General features: G+C 37.2%; 1 protein-coding gene across 8 annotated transcripts in view; it reads left to right on the top strand.

The window, feature by feature from the left end:
- Window positions 1–18,896, top strand: part of ARID1B (AT-rich interaction domain 1B) — a 494,636-nt gene that overhangs the window by 326,878 nt on the left and 148,862 nt on the right. For all 8 annotated transcript variants that reach the window (XM_070733771.1, XM_070733773.1, XM_070733775.1 and 5 more), the window contains exon 6: window positions 3,500–3,743. In XM_070733771.1, the coding sequence (XP_070589872.1) occupies window positions 3,500–3,743 (244 nt within the window). The remainder of the gene's footprint in view (window positions 1–3,499; window positions 3,744–18,896) is intronic.

Below are 18,896 nucleotides of genomic sequence, written 5' to 3' on the forward strand. Positions count from 1 at the left end.
TGTGTTACTCAATGATTAGATAGATTAGACATCGGTATTTGAATATAGATCTTTTTAATATTCATATTTTATTGTTTTATTAATCTAGGTTAAATGTTAATATATTTTGCAAGTCCGTGTGTGATATGCGATACCCTAAGTAAATACATTTAGTGTGTTCTAACAGTAAGAAATTTTGTTTAATTTTGACTAACTTACAGCTCTGTGAGTAAAAAATAATAATTCACAGAAACAGTAATTAATAAATGCGTTTTGAAGGAAAAATACTTCAACAGTATCATTTTAAAGGAAATGGGTTACTCAGTTTTCTTTAGTAATTATTATTGTTTTCCAGTGATTGATGACAGTGTAGCTTGGATAACTCAGTTGGGATCCATAATTACTGCATAGTTGGTAATAAGAGAGATTTGGTAAATGTAATTGTATTATGCAAGGAAAGAAAAACGTCTAGACCCATAATGGCAAACATATGGGACACGTGCCACAGGTGGCACACAAAGCCCTCTCTGCAGGCAAGCAAGCCGTCTCCCACCTCAGCTCCACCACACTTGCGCATGCTCCCACCAGCCAGCTGATTTTGGGGTATTTGGTTTTTAAAAAAAATATTTTTTATTGATTTCTTTTTAAAATATAAAACAAAACAAGACAAACAACATTTAACATGTAGAGGAGCTACCATTGCTCCGCTAAGCATAGAAGTCTTTCTAATACCAAAAAGAATAACTAATTCTGATTCAATCAATACAGAAGGGTAAAAGTTGTTAGTAACATAACTCTTAATATACTACTATGGTATAAAATCTACTCAATTCAATATTTTCGTTGTATTATTGTAGTTAAAATAATCACAATCAATTAATAAAACTAAAACTTATCTATTAAGTATAAATATACATTCTACCTAAAAATTTTAACTTTTCTATAGTTCATTTTTATATCATTAATAATCTTTATTAGCATTCCACAAATTATATCTATCTATCTATCTATCTATCTATCTATCTATCTATCTATCTATCTATCTATCATATGCAGATTTTGGGCTGGAGAAATACATAAACAGTATTGATTTTTTATTCATCCCAGAATTGACCTTTCCTCCTTCCTGATAGGGATTTGTGTTCACTGGGAGCAGACTCAATGGACTGCTAGCTTTTTCTCTGCCATCAGTTTTCCATGTTTCTACATATATGATCTCTAACTACTTTTCAAGTATTGGTATTAATTAACTAATATTAATTGTCAATAGACAATTCCCTATACTATATTAATCTACAAACATACCACCAAATTATTATTTTGAATTTAACAGATTGGGGAAAAATATTAAACAAAAAATATTTTTTGAATTCTGATCTGTGCCCAATTGAAGATTTTCATTATGTTACTTGTTTTTTCATATTGCCCAGAAAATGTCAGATACAGTATTTCTCAATTTTTATTTTTTTTAATTAAGCCTCCTCTTTCCTTATGTTACTATGTTATTTCTTGCTCAAAGTTTTTTAATGATAAAGTAGAAGCACTTTTAATGATAAAATAAATGCGCATCCCCAGCTCTCTTTCTCATTATACTTTGCATCACATAAGATTGCAATAAGAAAATTGTAATAATTCTGAATAATAAATTACTGCAAGATATGCATTGCATTTATTCCAAAATTGAAAATTTCTCTTTCTTCCATTTCTCCAGAATCTTGTGGATTCTGGAATCTTGAATATTGTGGGAAGTAGGTGATGTGGAGTTTATTTTTAGGTTTTCCTGCTGCTTTTTAACTAGGCAGTATTTTCAATATGTTTGCTGTTAGAAGACCTTAGAACCACTGATACCTGCTCATATAGCTAGGAATTCACAGCATTCAATTGTGGGCAGCTCATTTTTTTTTTACAAAAGTAATTATCCATTTTATCAGAATAGTGATCAGATAAACTATTGTTAGGAAAAAAATCAAGAGAAGATGTTGAATTCTCTCATTATATAGCTAATTCACTTTCTAGAATTACTAAGAGAAATAAATATGTTCTTTGGACTTAACAAATTCAGGAAGCAATTAATTAAGAGACTTGTAAAGAGCTAGAAGTATGCTTGCTTTACAGTGCTTTCACATAAAGAAAAAGAATTGCTATGATTTTCTGCCAAGGACAACAGTAAAAGCAAAATTCTTTATGGAAAAGTGATTGCATTTCAGTGCACAAAAACAGGAGGTTTTCACTTCCTCGGACTGAAACATTTTTTGTGTACATCATCAAAGCAATCCTATTGCTAGAAAATCACAGTAAGTCTGAAAGAGGATCAAGCATGGGATCTGAAATAATCAGAATTCTGGCACTTCATCTAATTGCAACGTTTTTCTTATGCCACCTCTTTGTTGAAGTTAGGAGCAATTTCTAAGGCTACTTAAAATACTTATTGGTGTGCACTGTAGCCTCATCATGTCCCAGGGTCTGTCCATTCATAATGTCCTTTGTGTTAGCAGTGGTTTATTGGCATTATGGTTGCATATATCTGGTGCAACTATAATTTTATTTATTTATTTATTAGATTTGTATGCTGCCCCTCTCCGTAGACTCGGGGCGGATATTGTCTGTAAGAGACTAAACCAATTTTAATTGTATATTATTTTGTAACAGTTTTGGTTAACAATCTCCTTGATTAACATAATTTCTGTTGGGGAAAATAATTAAATAAATAAAAAACATAACCATTGGAGCTCAAGAGGCACTTTAAGAAGTTGAGTGTTTTCTACACTGGTGTGTAAACAGTGCATCATAATAAAGTTTGCATTAATGTGTTTCTGCATCAAATAGGCACTAGGGCAGAACATCCCAAACTTTTTTCAATTTTTGGAGCCTCTAGGGATTCACAGGGCATCATAAATGTATTTATATATAGGATATTTTTTTAAAAAACAGGAAGTAAAAATATTGTCGTTTGGCAGTATATTTTAAAATTGTCTAAATTTTATGCTTAATGGAGTTTATATATTTTATATGTTTAAAATATGTATATAGTTGCCCAGCTTATATAGTTGGGAACACTACAGAGCTCCTAAATATCAGTAGATGATATTCATCTAATAAGGCCAGAGAATTAAATAGTGAGAGCATAAATAATATGCTTGAATGAACTTCGGTACAAGGTCAACATAATTTGGGAAAATACATAGACAAAAACATGAATGAGTTGTGGAAGAGATCCCTCCCTAGTCCAGTTTCAATAATTATCATTTTAATAGCCATTTTAGAAGAATAAAAATCTGTATACTGTCCCTTTAATTACACTAACACCTGAGAAAATTTTGATACATGTACAAGTCGTACACCTTGTGCATCTTTATATAAGAAGAAAGGAATTCATTTCCATTTTTATGGCTTGTTATTAGCTCATGACATTAGTCCCAAATTGGAATTTGTTCAACCATGTTCTAATATTCCATGTATCTTTTTGTGGGTGTTGGTGATTACTACTCTTTTATTGATTTCCCCTGTTCTTTCTTCTCAGGATTTATCAGGCTCCATTGATGACCTGCCTACTGGAACCGAAGCAACATTGAGTTCAGCCGTTAGCGCCTCAGGTTCTACCAGCAGTCAAGGGGAGCAAAGCAACCCAGCACAGTCGCCTTTCTCCCCTCATGCCTCTCCACATCTGTCCAGCATCCCTGGGGGCCCATCCCCTTCCCCTGTGGGCTCTCCAGCTGGAAGCAATCAGTCAAGGTCTGGTCCCATTTCTCCTGCAAGTATTCCAGGTAAATGGTGGGCTTTACATATATACATTCAGCAATCCGTGGTGCTCTGTTTCATTTCTTACCAATATTTTGTATGCCCTTCTCCCTTCTCCATCCCAGGGACATGTCACAGTTTTCAGTCATTTGGATAGAATGAAAAAACCTTTTCAGGAGGAAAACACTGTAAATTGTTACACACAACCTCAATTCCTATCTCCCCTCCCTTTTTTTCCAAAAGCATTGATCACCGACGTTTGTTTTGCAAGTGTACAAAAGTAAAAGTACAATATTTTGCACAGTAAGAAGTAAGTTTCATTTTATTTAGAATGGATCCTACTTCTGAATACACAAGCATATGAGATTGGGCTAATCTTGATTGTCACTTTCTGCCTCTCTACCAGTTTCTGTCTTCTGATCTCAGTCAACTTCTGATCTCCCACTTAGTCTTGCCACAAGCTTCTCTACATGACATAGATTGACTTGCCCAATCATTTTCCCCCTTCTGGCAAGTCATTATAAAATAAGGAACAGTTGTATTGCCGACACTGTATCAGTAATGCAGAGATTTAGCAGGGAGTGTTTTTCATGAAAGGTTGTTAAAATAAAGGTGTTTTTCCATGGCTTGCTGGTATAAAAACATTCCTTAATTCATACTTTTGTCAACCAAGAAAAAAATGACACCTAAAGAAGTATTAAAAGAACATAGTCACCTTACAGAGGAGATGGGGGCCATACACATTTAACAAATAAATAAAACAAAATAAAAAATAACCCTAATTTAATTTCTAAATGCTGTGTTTGCCTATATATGTTGTCTGAACCACTTTCCTTTTTCATTGTATTACTATTTATTTTCCATTTTGATCATGTTTGTAAGAATGAAATTGCATGCAAATAATCATATTATATACATTATAATTATTTATTTAGTTATTTCCCCATAAAAAACCTGGGCATATAGAGGTGAGAACGGGATCCCTTACTATGTCATTCTCTCCCCATCAACGGTAGCCTCTCTATCACGGAAATAAAACAAATTTATATTATGAAATATATAAATTATTTAAAGTATTCAAGACTTTATACAACACAGATGTTACACAGTTTTTTCCTCGATTATCACTTTATTTTTACCAATATATTATTAATTAATATTAGCAAAAGGAAATGCTTGTCAATTAGAAGGATGGCCTATCTCTCTCTCTCTTTCTCTCTCTCTCTTTCTCTCCCTCTATTTCTCTTTTATAAAATGATAACTGAGGAGTGAAAGCTGACATGGCATTACATCAAAATGCAATGCTGATGCCAGAACATTTAGTGAGTGCTAGCTTGGCTTGCTTCCTGAGCCCAAAGTCTCAGTTTACTAACAAAGCAAAAATGTTAAAAAGCAGGAAGCTGGGATCATGCCGTTCTGTGGCCCGCTCTCAGTTTCTGATGGACTAGTATTATGTTTTACCAGATGCTCCAAAAGCTGAGAATGCTCTTTCCCAAAATTTAATTATGACATGTACAAATTGCCTAAAATGACCTCCACCCTGTTTCAACTTCATTGTAGGGCAGCTAAGCAGTCTGGATTAAAGAATTTATTGAAGTCTTACCTGTCATTTATATTTTCCTCTCTTTTCCTTAAAAAAAAGGATATTCCATGTATTCCTTTTTATTTTTTTCTTACATAACAAAAAAATTGTTCTTCTGAGTTACCTAGCGTCCCACTTGTTTTAACCATTATTTCGCTGATGTCCTTTCTGGATTATCCAGTAGCTTTTGAAGGGAAATACATAGTGTATACTATCAGATTGTGTCAAAATGTCGTGTACATAATATGGTTTTCTTCTCTGATACCGTATATAGTAATTACTTAGCAATTGTGTATGTGTCAAATCATTGTCTCTTGCATAAGACATATTCATTTCTTTATATAGAAGCCCTATGATTATGAAAGAAACATGTTTTTCTATGATAAAAGTTTGCCCTATACGCTTACTGTAAGCAATAATCTATCATCTTTAAGAAGTTTTTAATACAGACAAATCCAAATACCCAGAATGTCATGTGGATAGGTGGGTGGGTGTGAACGTGCATGCATGCACAACATTTTACAATGGCTGTTTATGCTTTATAGTTGATAAAGCATCCTTTCCAGAGCCATTATATCGCTGGATGGTGATTAAACCACCAATTTTAAGGATTATTTGTATAGTTAAAAAGTAACTTCTTTTTAAAAAATGCTTTAAGTGTATATACTCTCTTTAGAGTGGAGGAAAAGCAGCAGTAGGTTTATTTCAAGTGAAGAGTACTTTAGCATGAAGGAAGCAGGGGGGGGGGGGGTGCGCCGCGCCGAGACAGCTTCTCCTGCACTTCTGCAGGGGGATGCCGAATTCCCACTGTTTGGGGGAGCTGATTCCTGTCGGATCGGCCCAGAACCTCACTGGAGGGGGGGTGAAAAAGGAGTCTTGGTCTCCTGTCATTTTGGGGATTGGCACTCCCCGTGATGGGTAGATTTGTGACCTTGACCAGCATCAGGTGAAATGACCTCAATCGCCATAGCCGCGGCAACTAAGTGCTAGAAAGATAGGATTCAAAGCATCGGAAGTCATCTGGAAGGAGAAGAAACACAAGTTCTTGTGCTGGAGGTTGAGAAGAAAAAAAGTTTTCTGGAAAGGGTGAGCGATTATGACGGAGAGGATCTTGACTTGGGTTTTTTTTTAAAAAAATCTGTTTTGGAAGTTGGACGGAAGTGGAAAGGCTGCGGCTGAATTATTATTGGATTCTTTATTTGGCATTAAAATGAACTTCAAAATCTTTTTTAAAAGCCCAAGAATTTTATAATTTGTTTCATTTGTGGAAGTTGGGAGATAAGATAGGACTTTCAGAACTAGTACAATTTAAAATTTAAAGTTACAGAGGCCAGAATTGAAGAATCGGAACTAACTTTGAGACTGTATGCTGAGGACATCTGCTGGTGAAGTTGAGGCAATATTTGGTTGGATTTGTTATTCACTGAATTTGTCCTTGATGCAATGGAATTGAGCAGATTGTTTTCTTTTTCAACAAGTGATAAAGAGGAGCTGAAAAATTAAATAGAAAGAAAATACTTTGGACTTGAACTCTAATTGAACTTGGAAAGGGATAGAAGGAAAGAAGGATATAATCTGCTTTGAAAAATTTTGGCTTCTGTATGATACAAAGGTTCATTGGACATTTGGATAAAGCTTTCTGACATATCAATTCTACAAGAGATGGAAGACATAAGAGATTTGTTCAAAGACATTCTTAAAGACATTAAAGAGTGGAAAGAAGAAAACAGAAATAATACCTGTAGTGAAACCAAGGGAGAAGAAGAGCTTTGAACAGCTGGAACAGAATGATCAACAGAGAAATGAAAATAGAAAAGGGTCATCAGCATGAAAGAAGCAAAACCCAGCACATTTTATTCCTATATCATGAAGGTGTTAGAACTTGAGTTTAAAATGGAAACCTTTTAGTCTTTTGGGTATAGTTTGTTGGAACGTTCCAGATAAATGATGTAACGGGAGCCAAGACACCATCTGTCTATTCTTGAGGGTGACAAATCTCTAAAAATTTAACAAAATACATTGAAATTTGAGGAAAGAACAAAACAAAATAATATGTTTGAAAATGGATTGTGTTAAAGTTTCATGGATAAAATTTTGCAGTACTTCCTTTTGGAGAAGTGATTGGGCAGCAGCTCAAATTGTGGCCAGAAATACCAATCTAAGCCTTTCCTTGTCAGTGGTATTGAAGGCCATCATGAGATCAAACAGAGCAAGAACAGAGCCATATTCATTTTAATCTGTGTTGCTAATGTGAATGAATAGTTCAATAGTGTGTGTGAAAAAAGTCCTTTGGGGTTCTTAAATGTGGGTGCTGGACTGGGACTTGACTAGATATAACTACAACTTTTTCCTTGAAAGATTAAGAACTACTCTATTATTATATTTTAAATGAATAGAATCTGTTCTAGATAAATATCATATAGACCAGTGATGGCGAACGTTTTTTCCCATGGGTGCCAAAAGTGCGTGCCACACCCATTATTCAATACCTGGGAAGGATGAAAAAAGCCTTCCCCTCCCTCTGGAGGCTAGAAATGGCCCATTTCCCAACTTATGGTGGGCCCAGTAGGCCCGTTTCCCAACATCTGATGGGTCCAGTAGACCCATTTTTTATCCTCCCCAGGTCTAGAGGCTTTCCTGCCCTCCCCTATTCCTCTGGAGGCCCTCTGTAAGCCAAAAACACCTTCCCGTAGCCTCTGTTTGAGCTGAAAATCAACTGGCCAGCATGCACATACATGTTGGAGCTGAGCTAGGGCAATGGCTTGTGTGCAAGCAGATATGGCTCCATGTGCCACTTGTGGCACCCATACTATAGGTTCACCATCACTGATATAGACCATCAGTCTGGTTTACAAGGTCATTGTCAATATTTGAATGAATGTATAATTCTCATCCATTTCCTCTCCCACCCATAATTTTGTATGAGCAAGCAACATTTTTGGAAAGGAATACTACCATAATATTTTTTCATTTTTAGTTATACTTATATATAACTAAGAAGTAATTTTAAAAAAAAATCTTAGTGGTCACCACTAGTATGTTCTAACAATAATGAAAGAAACCTCTCCAGTATATTTGTTCCTTTCTTATCCCTAGATAGTGCTGGATTCAAATTATTGTGATGTGTTGATTTATTACAGCTGTTAACTTTCTTAGTAATCAGTTTCATTGCTCATTCTAAATTCACACATGTACCTTTGATTTCTCTTCCAGAACAGAGCAATGTGAGTTGTCGTTGACTAATGAAAAAGAGAATTAGTTTCAGCTTGAGACAAACGGAATGCCGACACCAATCCAGAAATGCATTAATCTTTAATAATCCACGTCTCCATGTTTATAAATGATATAACCAGGAGTTGTTAATGCTGTTATTCTCCCTTGCAAACAAAAACTGACATAACAGTGCAGAAATTCTAAACCACACTATAGAAATATAGATAAACATTTATGTGACTTTTGCAAAGAAGTTTAAACTAATGATCCAAACTTCATTAAGATATTCCTCTTTATGATTGTAGCTATACTACTCTAGTTCATTTAGATATCACCAATAGCTAATGAATATGAGTTTTGTTCCCTGTTTATATATAGTACATAGCTTGCCCTGCCTGTGTTGTGGGGTATGGTTTTCTCATTGATAGTTCCTTGATTAGGTTATTGTTTTGTGCTTGGGAGTACATCCTTGTATATCTAAGAGTACACTGCGTCAGATAATGTGTTCAGGTCTTTTTGTTTCCTTCTTAGCTTTAAAAAAAAATTGGAATAGTGTGCAAATGTAGTTTACCTGTGGGTGTCTACTGATGTCTGACTTGTCTGAATGCCAAGCTTCCTGAATACATAGCTTGTTTGTATTCAACTTGGTTTAGGATGTTCACAGTTTCTGAATTGAAATGGTGGTTGAATCTATCCAAGTGTTTAAGACTTTTTCAAGTAATTAGGGACGTTTCATTCTGTCTCTTGATTGCTAATTGGTGTTCATGGATGGACTTTACCTGTTTATCCTTCATTGTGGCTGTTAGCATTTCACTGTATGTGGTAAATGGTTCCTGTTTTTTTGTTCTTGGATTACTCGGTCTTTTGGTTTTCTTATGCTATTTCCAAAGATTCTACAATTCAACCCTGAGCTACATATATTATTTTAATTGGAATATTCTAGTTTTAGGATATAATGTGATGTTCTTTTACATATATTTGTGAGGTTAGCCTCCCATTCATTCATTCATTTATTATGTTTTTTTAAAAATTATGATTATTATGATTATGATGATGATGATGATGATGATGATGATTATTATTATTATTATTATTATTATTATTATTATTATTATTATTAATTAGATTTGTATGCCGCCCCTCTCGGTAGACTCGGGGATTATTTTAAAATACCCCGATTAGCCCTAAAACAAGATGGGCAACAAATAAATTTAACAAGTAAATAAATAAACAAACATTTTTTTAACGTTTCAGTCTAATGACACCGGACACTGCACTCATGAATTTCAATCTACCTTCCAGTATACATAAGAAATCAATAATGGATAAATAATAGGCAAGGTAGTAATTCAACTGGTATCAAATGTTTATTATTGTGTTTGTATACCATTGAACTCAGCAATTTGTATCTTAAAAGACACTAAAAATAAACCAACAAAAAGCACAAACCTACCATAATACAGGGCCTCCAAAACATCTGTGTCTGTAATAATTTCTGGAAGGACAACAGTAATCAAGGATGCTTTTAAAAATGGCTTTTAAAAGCAGGAGCAAGAGGGCCAAATGCATCTCCCAGGGATGCAGTGTTGAGGCCACTAGAGAAAAGGCTGTTTTCTGATCCATGTCCATTCCAAAGTTTCTATCTGGAATCAGAAGAAGGTCCTTATTTTTGAGTAAGGCATCCTGTTGCTATATCATAATTAAGAGAGCCCAAGGTGCATGTTTTGACCCCTTCTTTCTCCTCTCTCTCAGGTTTAGGTTGTGATCTGAGTTCAAACACTGCATGTCACGCATTCAGAATACAGTGATACCTCGTCTTACGAACGCCTCTACTAACGAACTTTTTGAGATATGAACCCAGTGTTTAAGATTTTTTTGCCTCTTCTTCCGAACTATTTTCACCTTATCAACCCAAGCCGCTGCCGCTGCTGGGATGCCCCACCTCTGGACTTCGGTTGCCAGCCGAAGCGCTGGGATTCCCCTGAGCCTCCCCTTGCTGGGAATCTCCGCCTCTGGATTTCCGTTGCTAGCCGAAGCGCCCGTTCGTGTGCTGCTGGGATTTCCCTGAGGCTACCCTCACTGGGATTCCCTTCATTTTTGCCGGCGCTGCTTTGAATCCCAGCGAGGGGAGGCTCAGGGAAATCCCAGCAACGCAAGAACAGGCACTTTGGATGGCAACAGAAGTCCAGAGGTGGGGTTTCCCAGCGAGGAGAGGCTCAGGGAAATCCCAGCAATGCAAGAACGGGTGCTTCAGCTGGCAATAGAAGTCCGGAGGCGAGGATTTCCAGCGGCGCAAGGCAAAGGGGGTAACTTTTGGGATGGGGTTGCACGCATTATTTGCTTTTACATTGATTCCTATGGGGAAAATTACTTCTTCTTATGAACTTTTCTACTTACGAAGCTGGTCACGGAACAAATTAAGTTCGTAAGACGAGGTACCACTGTATACTTATTTATATATTTGTATCTATTCCATTTGCCAAAAATAGTTTATTACACTAAGAGAAATGGTTAAAATTTAAAATTTAAGACAGTATTAATTTAAAAGCAACATTAAGGAATGCAGCACAATATGTTTTTGTAGGAAATACAAGACATAGATGACATAGAAAATCAATTAGTTAGAAAGTTGGTTTGGAAATGATCTAAAACGGCATAAAGGCAGGCCCCAAGGGAAAAAAAACCCAAAGGTTCTACTCCTCTACATTCAAAGTCTGAGTGCTGGAGTTAGCTAACCCTCCCGCAGTACTGAATTCTACAAAATGGGAACAGTTGCTGGCAGGAGTATCTATCTATATCAATTATAGATAGAGATACAGATATAGATTTGGATAAGCCTGCGACCTCCTCCAGTGAATTCTCCCATTAGGGGAGAATTCAGTACTGTTGTGGGTTCATCTAACTCCTGTATACATAAAGATATAATTGCAGCAAAATATAGATTCAGAAAGAAACCTCTCTAGCTTTTCCATATGTCAAGCAGATTCAGAAGAGAGGGGTTGGATTTTAAATACTTTGGTCTCAATCCAATTTAGGCTATAACCATTACTTTGAATTGAAGTGAAATAATACATTATGTTTTGATCTTTTAGAACCATTTAAAAGCCTAGCGGCTGTATTTTGTGCCAGGGTTTTTTTCATGGCCATTTCATATTTTATACCATGGTCAAATCATGTCTGCTTGTTCATGTACATTTTATGGAACTGTAAAAAACGTAGTGGAATGCTGCAAGAACTTAAAATAGCCTTCATGTATAACTCCTCTATTTATCTTTTGTTTGTTTGTTTGTTTGTTTGTTTAATTCAACTTCTATGCCGCCCAATCCCAAAGGACTCAGTGAAGGGAAGATACAACAGTATAAATTACAAAAACAAAAATAAGTCAAATATAGAATCCAAACTCTAAAACCTTAATTAAAAGACATGATAAACTAACCCGTCAACATGCATACATGACATTTATACAATTTGGCCAGGATAGCTGTTAGTTCATGGCCCCCAGGCCTGCCGGCAAAGCCAGACCTTACAAAAAGCCAATACGGTGGGAACAGTATGGACATCGGGGGGAGTTGATTCCATAGAGCTGGGGCGGCAACAGAGAAGGCGCGGCCCCGCCAACCTGCATTGCTTAGTCAATGGGACCTAGAGGAGGCCAATTCTGTATGCTCTTATAAGTCTCTGGGAGGTATGCGGGAAGAGGCGGTCCCATAAATACTCTGGCCCTTAGCCATACAATTGTTCACACTATATCAGTGATGGTGACTCTTTTTTGGCTCAGGTGGCAAAAGGGTGCGCATGTGCACGATAGGGTGCACGTGCGTGCCCACACCCATAATGCAATTCCCTCCCCTTATGCATGCACACAACCTCCCCTGTTGCCCCCCCCTGCATTTACACAGACCTCACTGAAGCCTCCGGACCTTCAGGAGGCCTCTTGGGCTGTTTGTCACTCTCCCCAGGATTCAAGATGCTTTCCTGAACCTTGGGGATGGCAAAAAACTAACCAATGTGCCAACAGGAAATTAATGTCCAAACTTCTTATTGGGCCATTTTTTGCCATCCCCAGTCTTCAGGAAAGCCTCCTGAAGCCTAGGGAGAGCAAAAATGGCTGTAAAGAAGGCCAAAAATCAGATGACCAACACGCATATGGGTGTGGAAAATGACATTGGACAATGCCTTGCGTGCCTTTATATAGGGCTCCTTGTGCCACCTGTGGCACACGTGCTATAGGTTTGCCATCAATGCATTGTATTATAGATTGGAAGCAATACAAGCAGTACAGGTAGTCTTCCATTTACAATCATAATTGGGTTTAGAATCTCGCTCACTGAATGAAGAGGTTGTTAAACAACACACCACGTGACCGCTTTGCTCATCAACTGCAATCCCGGGTCTCCAGGTAGCAGTTAAGTGACTACATGGGTTATTAAAGGGAACTCAGGGATGAGGGTTCACGCCCAGCCCGGTGTGGTGGGATGGAGAATGGAGCACAGGCCTCCCATCACACCTGTGAGTCCAACTCCTCTCCCCACCCCACAATTGTGGGAATAATGGCATTCCCTAGCATTCTCTCCTCCAGGGAGTAGAAATAATGAAAGCTCAGAATTCTGGCATTAGCTAGTACTTTCACCAGATTTGACATCAATTTCTCCAGTGTATGGAGGATTTTTATAATTTCCTCAATCCTTTAGCTAATCTACTTTCCCCCACTCCTGCAAGCACCTCCATTAGGTAAATAGGGTCCAGTTCTTCTATGTTTTTGTGAAAATAGTGTTAGTAAATACATTAAGATTTAGTTTCTCCTTTTCAGTTGTACGTATTTTTTCCACTTATCACATTTTGATGCTGGCTATATCTTCATGGCTGTCTCCATATACTAAACACGATGCAACAAAGCACTTGAGGAAGGGACACACCAGGTTTTTGTCTTATTGAATGATTCCTCAGTAAACCATCTGCGGCTTTGAAGTTTTGATTGATTGATTGATTATGTTTTATCAAGTTATTTTTGATTCTTAGCAACTATTTAGATCGGACCTGGGCATTTTGTGGCTGTGAACCACATCCAGCCAATGGGTGATTCCAGTCCAGCCTGCGGCAGAGGTGGAGCATTGAGAAAAAGGAGCAAGGCATTGATGCATGACTGCAGAGGGGGTGAAGTAACAGTGATAGAGGGCAGGATGGCAGTGCAATTTTGGCTAGGGGCGGGCAGTGGCAGTGAGGCAGTGGTGGTGGTAGCCCCCCACAGTAATCATAGAAAAATTAAGTGCCCATCCCTGATACAGAAAAATGTTGTCCATAATTATCTATTCCTAACTGGGTCTTTCATGTATTCCAGCATTGTACCCTTTGCCATTGAAACTCATCCATCCACATTGAACAATTTTAAAAAATTGAAACTTGGCTTAAAAAGCAAAAGAGTCTCTTTGGATAAAAAAGAAAACTAACATAAAGCACACTCAATTGCCACCATTGAGTAATAAACTATGGCACTTCTGCTTTTATTCTATGAATGTGATAAAAAAAAATACTGGACATAGAGGAGTGGGTTTTTTGTGCTCATTTGAAATATTGTACACCTCTGTAAGTTGCTCTAAGATACAGGGAGGTAAATCGAAGGGAAGCTTTTTGAGATGGTCAAATTAGACCTTTAAAAAAGCAGTACCTCCGCTCAGAAAATGCCTAAGTATAGACAACAGATGAAGTCAGTAATAAAAGAGCAAGCTTTCATCTAATCTTTCTCCTAGAGACCCAGGTGGACAAATTGGCAACTGTGTTCGCAGCTACCCCCTCCTTTTTGTACCATAAGAACTACTAATCGGATCCATGCTGCTCTAACTGTGGTTAGTTATTAGCAGAATAAAAGCAGTTTCTTCGAAAGAACAGGATGGGGTGGGGTGGAGGGAAATGGTTATACAAAATTGCAGGGTTGTTAGAATCTTAAATGCACAGCAGTTGATTTGTTCCCCCATTCCACCCCATATTCTGATGATGAATAAAATCTTTTATCTGTCAAATATGCCTGCTTCCTTCAGAGGGCAGCCAAATATTAAGCTTTTCAGACAAAAAAAAGTAAATGCTAAAGGAATAAATAGTGGGGAGGAAGAATAATAATAGGCAAGCAATTATGAGAAAGCCAGTGTTGTTTCTATTAATATGCCTGTATAAAGAAATACAGAATCATAAAATTTTACAACACACCTTTTTTCTCCAAGATTGTAATGAAAGTGTTCCTGACCAGATTTTCCTACTGGGAAGCAATTTCAACAAACTCTCCAATTGTTTTATCTTGTCAGTGAACTCTTAATTTTAAATCAGTCTTCTTGCCCAAAACTGGTCATGAAGGTTTGGGAAATCATTCCATTTATCATTCCGACAATCTAGAGCAGGGGTGTCAAAATGAATTTCTCCGAGGGTCAGATCAGCATTGTGGTTCTCCATGTGGGGGGATGACGGATGCCTCCTGCAGCAACCTGGTGGCCAAAATGGGGCGTGGGGATCTGCACATTTATTTCTTTTATTTATTTATTTATTTATTTTGTCCAATACACAATGATGTTTTAGTGGGTATATATATATGCACATAGTAAAATACATGATGATGGTTATAGAGGAGATACTCATAGTAAAATATATCTAAGAAAGAATAGAAAAAGAAGATATAGTAATAGAACATATCAATGAAAGAATAGAAGAAGAGATATAGGAATAGAAGAAAGGTATAGGAGATATAGGAGAGCAATAGGACAGGGGACGGAAAGCACTCTAGTGCACTTGTACTCGCCCCTTACTGACCTCTTAGGAATCTGGATAGGTCAACCGTAGATAATCTAAGGGTAAAGTGTTGGGGGTTTGGGGATGACACTATGGAGTCCGGTAATGAGTTCCACGCTTTGACAACTCGGTTACTGAAGTCATATTTTTTACAGTCAAGTTTGGAGTGGTTAATATTAAGTTAAAATCTGTTGTTATGTTAAGTTAATTAAACTTAATTTAATTAAGTTTAAATCTGACCCACCTGAGCCTCATTTTCACCCTCTATGGCCTCCTGCAGCACTCTTTCAGCTGTTTTTGGCCGGCAGAGTGGTGCAGAAGGCCATGGAAGGGAAAATGAGGCATGGGGAACCGGCATGTAGCCTGTTTTAGCCACCAAAGATACCACAAGCAGTTCCTTTGATATTTCCAGGCCAACCCCGCATGCCAGATTTAAGCACCCCGCAAGTTGGAGGAGGCCCAAGGGCCTTGAGTTTGACACTCCTGGTCCAGAGGGTAGCACCACCTTCATTTTTCTTTTTTTAAACTACTGTATCTTTAGTTTTCAAAAGTAGAACTCATACACATTTATCTAATTTTTTTTGTTAGTCAGCTATCTGGAAAACTACCTTGACACTGAAATTGGCATCTGGTTAGAATTCTGAAATGAGCAATATTTGGCACGAGGCACTTTCTTTAAACATCTTAGAAGATTGGTTCTTTTTCTGCCTTTTAAGTTAAGTGTAATACTTTACAAAATATCCTCTGGCGTGACAGCATTCTGCTCTTAGCGTCTGTATCAGCAGAGGATGTTGCTGTTATGCATGGCAGCCAGAGGGGAAGAACAAGGAGACATCTGATTATCTTTACATGATACCTTGATGTAGGTAGCCAATAAGCAGAGGGTGAACTTTATAAATTTAATAAAATTTCTGCAGACATTTTACTAAGGACCGTTTTATGCTTTTGGATCATCTACTTTGATCCCATATGAGACTAAAGCACAAAACATTCTGGTCCTTCCTTCTGCAGCCATATGTTGTCATCTTCCAAAGAGGAGGAAATGACGAAGAGGCCAAAAGTGTAGCAGAAAGCACCTGAGAAGTGAAGGATATGTTTGAAAGCAGAACAAGAGAAAAGAGGTCACAAAGAAAAGGCAGGTTAGAGATTGTTCTGCCTTCTGAAAATGCCAAAGCTGTCTTAGGTCTTCTCATCTTCCCTTCATTTCCCTTCATTTCATTCCCTGTTCATTTTCCTTCTGTCTCCAAAGTGGATTCCTAATTCTTTTTTTTTAATTCCTTTTTCTTGCACTTTCTTTGAACTCTTATTAATTTACTTTTAGTACTACTTGATGGTTACTTACTTTGAAATTCCCCATTTAATTTTAGTGTTACTATGTTAGTAGTGTGATAGAAAGCTACACATGAGTTTTTAATTTCAGTTTCAAAGTCCTATACATACCTAATGGAGACAACTCCCATGAAATTACCTGGATAACATTGTGTCTTAAAGTTGGTGTTTTTACTGGAGCATATTCAAAATGTACTCAAAAAAATGTACTCAAACACTCATAGCAGTTGGATTACCTGGGGTTAAGATTTATTAAACAAAGTGGAACTTGTTTCTATATAAAGGCATCCATAAAATATGCTTCCAGTTTTGTCTTAGAGTTGTGGAGTTGTAGAGTTGAGTATAGGCTTCAGAAGCTGTGGCAGTAAATAACTGCTGGAACATTGCAATTTTGGTCACCATTATTTCATGCAATGCCAGAACCTTATTCTGACGTTCGGTAAATGTGTGAATGAAAATATATAAATATAAATTATATCCAGAGAGGGGAGTTCTCCTGTATGGTACTTTCTCCCTGGAGAAATATAAAACGTAGCCCATAACAGCGGCCCCCGATCTTTTGAGCACCAAGGACCAGTTCCGTGGAACAAGATTTTTCTGCAGACCAGAATAGCATGGTTTTATATGCTGCCTACATCCCATGGATGGGGCTTCGTTTATGTGTACAGCCCGGTTTCTGGCACGGTGCGGCCTGGCGCCAATCCAGGGACTGGGAATTGGAGACCCCTGATGTATAAGAATATATAGGGATGGGGAAAGTCTGAGGATATTATCTAAACTACTAGATCAAGTTTTTTGTCATTGAATTATTATGATATTTTCTCATTACTTTTCTTTATATTGTTAGTTTAGCCTACACAAGAAAATAAAATTTATTATTTTCATATAACGAAAATAAGTATACCGTTGCAAAAAAGGCTACTAAAGAAGACATTGCATACAGTAAGGAAATTCAAATATCTACTTCTCATTCCTTCTGTGAGAGAATCTGTAGTTTGGATATGAAATGGATTAATAGTTTACTTTCCTTGGGGGGGGGAATTACTTAACGTTGTATATTTTGTTAATAACCAGGAATTTAAAACAAAAATCAGGTCAGGTTATGCTAGATTTGTACAAACAGTGAGAGAAAACTTGCTTGAGGCATCTTTTTATATATATATACCAATTGTTTTTACACAGAGAATGGCACTTCCCTTCTAGATTTATCAGCGCACAAAGCAACCATAAACACAGCTTAAATGGCCAATTTCACAGAGTTTATGACTGCATTGTATTGTCGCTATGACACCAATCAGCCAAGGTGTAATCTGGCCTTTAGAAGGCTGTTTAGTCTGTGTGTAATGCATTGCAATTATCAGGGTCCCAGGCTTGGTTCCAGGTGAGCACCAAAATACTGTCAAGGGAAAATCTATCCATTTAGCTCTGCAGACAAATTAAAGGAAGGGTAAAAGACAGAGCTTTCAAGCAGTAAGGTCTGCAGCACAGTTCAGTATGCAAATTTGTGCGTTCAAACCAGCATTCATTCATTCATACAAACATTTCCTCTCTCCTTACTCTTCTCCTTTTATTAATTTTCTATTTTTAGTACTTTCTAGATATACATACTCCATGCCTTAAATTCTCTAAAATAATATTAATGTAATATTAATATTATTAATTAGGAAAGCAAAAGTCAAAACAAAAGATACAAGTATCAAGAGATAGTTACTTTAGATCTCTATAAAATCACTTACCAGAAGAAAAACAAATAACTAAGACTTACCATAGATTGTATGAAAAATTATCAGCTGAACAACCTGTGAGAAGACGTCCATTCTTGACATCTTTAGCATGAAGAGCCCTCACTTCAACTCACCTGTTTTGAATAATAATTATACTGTCTACAATGTTCAACTTTTGGGGGAAAGTTGATAAGGAGATGGGAAGATGCCCTTGGGGAAAAGATTCTTTAACTCTTGATTCATACTTAGGCTAACATAGAATCACTATTGGTTGCTTAGTCAGATGAAGGTCAGTCAAATGAAGATTGCCCAGACATTTGGGCTGGTTCACAATGCAGTAGATCACTGATGGGTAACCTTGCCCACACCCATAATGCAATGTGCGTTCAACCCTCCCCCATGTGCCCTGGCCCAATGTATGCGTGCACAGCTCCCATGTTGTGGAGCCAACTCTCCCCCCAGAGATTAGAATTGCCCCCACCTTCCTTGCCTTTCGTAAGCTGCTTAAAACCCACCTCTGCCGCCAGGCATGGGGGAATTGAGATACTCTTTCCCCC

This window comes from Erythrolamprus reginae, chromosome 1 (genome assembly GCF_031021105.1).
Source record: "Erythrolamprus reginae isolate rEryReg1 chromosome 1, rEryReg1.hap1, whole genome shotgun sequence".
In the NCBI taxonomy this organism is placed as follows: Eukaryota; Metazoa; Chordata; class Lepidosauria; order Squamata; family Dipsadidae; genus Erythrolamprus; species Erythrolamprus reginae.